Source organism: Myotis brandtii, unplaced genomic scaffold (assembly GCF_000412655.1).
Source record: "Myotis brandtii unplaced genomic scaffold, ASM41265v1 scaffold371, whole genome shotgun sequence".
In the NCBI taxonomy this organism is placed as follows: Eukaryota; Metazoa; Chordata; class Mammalia; order Chiroptera; family Vespertilionidae; genus Myotis; species Myotis brandtii.
The window spans coordinates 1,056,903-1,063,715 of NW_005364265.1; the positions used below are offsets into that span (position 1 = coordinate 1,056,903).

The 6,813-nt window shown below is 33.0% G+C and overlaps 1 protein-coding gene across 3 annotated transcripts in view; it reads right to left on the reverse strand.

The window, feature by feature from the left end:
* Nucleotides 1-6,813, reverse strand: part of CEP290 (centrosomal protein 290kDa) — a 116,263-nt gene that overhangs the window by 48,656 nt on the left and 60,794 nt on the right. For all 3 annotated transcript variants that reach the window (XM_014544593.1, XM_014544591.1, XM_014544592.1), the window contains 3 exons: nucleotides 4,314-4,425; nucleotides 2,343-2,548; nucleotides 1,153-1,304 (listed from right to left, as the gene is read on the reverse strand). In XM_014544593.1, coding sequence (XP_014400079.1) covers nucleotides 1,153-1,304; nucleotides 2,343-2,548; nucleotides 4,314-4,425 — 470 coding nt within the window. The remainder of the gene's footprint in view (nucleotides 1-1,152; nucleotides 1,305-2,342; nucleotides 2,549-4,313; nucleotides 4,426-6,813) is intronic.

Here is a 6,813-nt window from a genome sequence, read left to right on the forward strand (position 1 = left end):
ATATGGCATTTTCCAAATGTATGTGGCCAATAAAAGGGAGGCTTTATGGTAATTTATTAGATTTCCTATATGACTACTATGAGAAGACTACACAGGTAAAGTAAAATGCATTTTACTGTAGGCTGAAATAATTTTAGTTCTGTGTGACAGATAACTTAGGTTTCCTCATACTGATTAGAAGTTCTCAATAACAGTTCTATAAGTTTTGATTAATTAAAATATAATAATGAATTACAATATAATTAATTAAAATGAATAATATAAGTTTATTTCAAAAGGTAAGGTGCATGAGATGAAAGGAAGAATTAAAAAGAAGTATTCTTCACAGTGAAAATGGTTAGAAATGACTGATATTCCCAAAAGGATATCAAAGCTCCAAAAAATGGCTATAACTACAAAAGGCCATGAAACCTTTTTCACTAATTATTTGTACTTGACAGATCAACTCAGGGATCCTTACACTTTTCTATTTATTTATTTATTTATTTATTTATTTATTTATTTATTTATTTAATTTATTGGGATGACACTGGTTAACAAAATTATATAGGTTTCGGGTGTACAATTATGTAAGACATCATCTGTATGTTGTATTGTGTGTTCACCACCCCAAACTGGGATCCTCACACTTTTCCACTGAAGTAACGCATGATTACAAAGGAGAGTGACTACATAGCATCTACCTGGCACATAGTATTTACACCTTACATATATTTTGTGTTCTAAGCATATAAACTGTTTCCACACGAAAAATGAAAATAACAATGTTACTTCAGGGTTAGTAAGTGTAATTGTATGAGTTAACATCTGTTCAATACCTAGCACAGTATACATAGTAGATACCCAAAATGGAATCAAAATCTGAAATGTTTCATTATATTTTTACAGTAACCTTCTAAACAGATAAAAGACATACTATTTCTTCCTTAATAAAGTGAAAAAAATTAAGTTTAAATAAATTAATGGTCCTCCCCCCAAAATATTTAATATGCAGAAGAACTACTTAATATTATTTAACCATATTCTTTTAAAAGGAAATCAGTATTAATTGCCACTAAGAATATTACTCCTGTATCACTGTAATTAGGTTTCTTAAAGACAAATTAGAATAGACACATCTAATCAAATGACCAAAAGATTACATGCACTCACTTTGACACTTCCACTTTTAGTTCCATTTCATTCTTCTCTAATTCTAGAATCCGTTGTCTATCAGCATCACTTACTGTTTTGCTCACACTACCAGCTAGTTCATCTCTTAACATCTGTTCCACCTTCTGTGCTTCCAAGTTTATTTTGGTAAGCTAAGAAAAAATAACAAAAAAATATTCAGATATATCAGCTTTTGAAGAGATTTTCCCTTTATTGCTATTTTTTAAATTTATCTTTATTGTTAAAAGTATTACAGATGCCTCTTTTTCCCCATTGACCTCCTCCATCGTGTACCCACCACCACCCCAAAAAGGTTTTCCTTTTAATTTAGCTTTAGCATACTGCAGTCCTCTTTACTTTGCATTAGTCCAGATACTGAATTGAGTGTGAGGTATTAAGAATAGATTGAAAAGGGTAAAGAGGGAAAGAGTCAGAAACAAATTATGCAAACTCTGATTATATACCAACCCACACAAAGTCATTTATGTTAGGCAGCTCACAACCCAATGATATCAGAATTTCTGATATTCTTAATTTGCTAGGAATGCAGTACACTCATTATATTTTACTTTAATTATATAACCTATAAATAATCTAAATGAGTTAAAGTCTTAATATATATTTAGTGACAGTAAAATAAACAACACCATGCTTTAAAAATTATACTAATTCTCAAGGTAAAACAAATGTTACATGAATGCTACTTCATCATAAATTGCTGAATTTTTGTAAACTGTATTTATTGTCATCCACTTTAATTATTCTGAACATGTCAAAAAAGTCTAAAAACTCATATTAGAATATAGTCTCTGAGAGCATGGACTGCTGTTTGCGGTATTTTGTTTCCTGCTATAACTCCAGCCCCTATGCAGTGTCTGGAATGAAATAGGCACTCAATAAATATTTGTTAAATGAATGGGTGGAAAGGCATTCCATTATTAAGCAAATAAACTTTTTTGCATATTAAATCTAATCATGTAATGCTAGTGAGAAATAAAAACTCATTCACAAAAATATTTCTTTCTTTATAAACATTTAAAAACATCTTTTATTTTTATCCATTACATAAAACACAAGCACTATATGAATATGCTACTTCAGAGATACAAACAAACCTCTTAAATAATACAATGTCTACCATGACTAATTCCTTATTTTCCAATTACATGATAAAAACGATAACATCGAACCTCAGCAAATTTGGTTTCCAATTCAAAATTACGTTCTTCCATTTGTTTTAATGAAGTCTTTATGTGTTCATACATTTTCTGAGAATGTTCAGCCCGCTGCCTTTCATTTAATTCCTTCATCTCTAGCATAGTGATTTTTTTTGAAATAGAAGCAATCTCACTGTTGGTTATTGATTTCTTTGTCTTATCCATGTTAGATTCATTTCCTGTATACAACAATATTTAAGTTAATATTATCAAAATTATATTCTAGATATTTTAGACATTATGTTCAAGGGATAACACGAGGCTTTTAAATTATGACAGATCCAGATTCCAGTCATAGCTCTATTATTTTCTGTCTACCTGCTGCCTATCCCATTTAATCTCTCTGGAATTTACGTTCTTCGTCATTCAAATGATAACAAAAACTATTCCTCGTCCTAACCGGTTTGGCTCAGGTGATAGAGAGAGCTTCAACCAAGGACTGAAAGGTCCCAGGTTAGATTCCAAAGAAGGGCACATACATTAGTTGCAGGTTCAATCCTTAGCCCTGGTTGGGGTGCTTGTGGGAGGCAGCCAATTGATGTGTCTCTGCCATCAATGTTTCTTTCTCTGTCTCTCTCCCTCTCTCATACTCTCTAAAATCAATAGAAAAATATTCTCAAGTGAGCATTAATAAGAGAAAAAACTCCTCATGGAATTATTGAAATGTAAAAGGTATACTGTAGATGGTGTCACAGGCAGAGAATCAAAAAAGGGAAAATACGTGTATTTTGTAAACTAAAAGGAGAAAAACTGTATAAGAAGCAACTCAATAAAACAACACTATTTTGTGAATATAAATGCAGTGACTTTATTTTAAAGTCTCATGGAGTCCAACTGAAAGTAAAATACGAAGCCATATGATTTAGGGATCTCACCAAATATCTTCTTTAACTATGAGTATTACTTGGCCTTTGTAAATATTGAATATCAAATATTTTAAATTATTGTATTGGTTATTAATCTCATCAATATTATAGATACATATATGCATATTTGTATATCTAAGATTATATAATACATATATGATATGGCTTGTCTTTGGACATAAAAGTCTGTGGTTAAATCAAATGAGAACAAAATAAAAAAAAATTTACCATGAGAAGTCATCACATAGGATTACCATTAGTTACTTAGTTGTTTTCTGAAAAGGAGAAAACTAATACTTTTGATTTGCATAACCCATATACTCCAGAAAACCCAACATCAACAAACTCCTGGATAATAAAACCTAATAAAGTGACACTTTTAAACAAAGATATAACAACAGAGACAATAATATCTGCTAGATATACATGAAGATGTTCACTGTAGCACTACAAGCAATAACAGAAATGAGAAAAGCTAGTGATGTAATCACTCGAACACAGAAAGGTACTACATAAACATTTATAAGTATAATGAATAAAACATAGCAATAGTTTGACATCTACTAAATAAATATAGTGTATGTTTATTATAATTTAATGTGCAATATTTAAGTGTACACAAGGTTATACAAAAAATTATAATATAGTAGTGGAACTATGGGTAATATAAATTTAATTTTTTGATGCTATACAGTAAGCTTGTATCTTAAAAATATTAAATGATCTATTCCTAATAAAATTTTATACATAGTGAAAGAACTCATATTACTCTCATTAAAATACAGGTATTTCAAAATTATCACCAGTATTCACTGTTAAATGGTTCAAAACAGAAAATGCTGTTTTTTTAACATATGATTTTATTTGGAACAAATCTAATTTTATAACTAAAAACCAAATTTTGGTAGAGTTTAGTCCAAGATATTATTCAACTGCCTGCTAAATTAAACTGTAACATAGAGAATTCACTTTTATCAAAATACTTCCTTTCCATGTGGTATAGAAAAAGAACTTTAAGTGCAAAATATTCTCTATTAGATCTTAAATCATTTTATATTATTAGAGTCATAGCACTTACCTAATTTAGTTTCTTTTTCCCAGGCTTGTTCAATAGTGTGAAGTTTTTCCTTAGTAATCTCTAGTTCTTTACTTATAGACTCTATTTGCTCTTTTAGAGATGCATTTTCACACTGAATAAAACAGAAACATCACTGAGAAAATACATTATAATTCAGACTACTACCACAAAAATGACATTATCTCAACTTTATATAATATCTCCTAAAACTTACAATCCAGTTATTTTTTTAAATAAAATTAGAAGTTCTCACACATTAGGTTTATACATATTCTACATAATAAAACCCTAATATGCAAATGGACCAAAGGGCGGAACGACCAGTCGCTATGATGTGCACTGACCACCAGGGGCAGATGCTTAATGCAGGAGCTGCCCGCTGGTGGTCAGTGCGCTCCCACAGAGGGAGCACCACTCAGCCAGAAGCCGGGCTCACAGCTGGCGAGTGCAGCAGTGGTGACTCTGCTACAGGCGAGCGGTAAGGAGCGAGGGGTCCTGAACTGCGAGAGGGTGCAGGATGGCTGAGGGACACCCCCCCACCCCCCCAGTGCATGAAATTTTGTGCACCGGGCCTCTAGTATAATATAAAACATTATTTTAAAATAATCAAAATCTTGTATATCAAATATGTGGCCCTAGAGGCTGCCATGTACCTTTGGTTAAGCTAGAATACTCACAGCTTCAAAACCTTCACACACTAGAGCTTTCTTCCCTCATTCACACAAATAGTCACCGAGCATCCCTAGCATGTTATCAGTGAAGGTACTATATGTTAATGGTAAAGAGAAACAAAAAACATGTTGGCCTTCAAAGGCCTGAACTTTGGTGTCTGTGGGTATGTATGTATGGCAGGAATTGGGAAGGATGTGTAAGACGGCAGACAGTAAACAGGTAAGCAAACTAACAACAAATCATTTAAAATGTCAAGATCTAGAAAGAAACAAAGTATGGACCCAGGGAATAATAAAAGGAGGCATATCTAGACAGAGTGGATAAAGAAGGTATTAACCACTGAAGAGGTGGTTTTTAAGTTGAAACCGAAGACATGAGAAGGGGTCAGTCTTGACAAGAAAGCAGCCATAGAATGAAATGATATACTGGTGAACCCAAGTGCTCTAAAGCAGGAAAGAAAGATGTTGAAGTGCCAGAGGACTTGAGCATAGTGAGAAAAAATAAGAGTGAAGAGTGGAATAAGATAAAGTTGGAAAAATAACAGGGGGATATACGCACAAAAAATAAAGAGAAAAAATAAAAAAAAAATAGCCCAGCCTGTGTGGCTCAGTGGTTGAGCACCAACCCATGAATCAGTCACTGGATTAATTCCTGGTCAGGGCACATGCGGTCTCAATCCCCAGTATGGGGAGCACAGGAGACAGATGACTTACATTTCTCTGTCATTGAAGTTTCTATCTCTCTATCCCTCTCTCTTCCTCTCTCTCTAAAATCAATAAAAATGTACTTTAAAACAATCAAAATAAAACAAATGAAAAAAAAAAAGAACAACAACAAAAAGATAACAGAGCATGGTATGCCAAGATGACGAACTGGAATTTAACTTAATAAATAAAAGGGAATCATTTAAAATGTTAAGGAGGAAGTTTTACACAATTCCGGGATGCAATGTAGAGAATAAAGGGGTAAACAGAAAAATCAGAAATTAGTCAGGAAGATACTATAAAGTCCAGATGAGTGATGATGCTGGTTTAGACTAGGGTAATAGCAGTACAGAAGGAGAAAAGAGGACATACATGAATTAATTACATTTGGGAAATAAAAATGATAGCAAAAACAGTGACTAGAGAACAACTGTAAGGTATCTGCCTTTAACTAACTGAGCTCCTAATATGGCATATACATATTGAAACAGGAATGACTATGAGAAAAATAGACATCAGGAGTTCATTTTGGATACATTAAATGTGAGACCCCCTTGAAATATTAGTTGTAAAGTGGTAATTTCACACAGTAGAAGGCAGCTTTGAAGTCGGGCTGGAGACATAAAAGTAGAAGTTGGCTCATAGTCTATTTTAAGCTTATTTATTCTTTTTTTTTTAACGGATAAAATGCCTACTATATGCCAGGTATTTTACGCACTAGACATCAATGGTAAACAAATCCCATCCTAGAATTTGCATTTTAGTGAAGCAGTTGGACAATAAGCTAACATATAACACAACTAGAGGCCCGATGCATGAAATTCGTGCAAGGGGCTCGGACCTCGCAGCCCTGGCTTTGTCCAGAAGGACGTCTGGAAGGTCATTTGGCTGTCCAGTCTAATTAGCATATTATGCTTTTATTATTATAGATGTCAGGTCAACATATTTTTGAAGAACATTAAAGTAGAATAATGAGATTTTTTTTTAAAGGGTATCTACACTAATAAAAGAGAAACATGGTAATTAGCGTACGACCGCTACCCTTTTCATTGGCTAATCAGTGAGTATATGCAAATTAACTGTCAGCCAAGATGGCGGACGGCAGCCAGGAAGCGAAGCGAGCA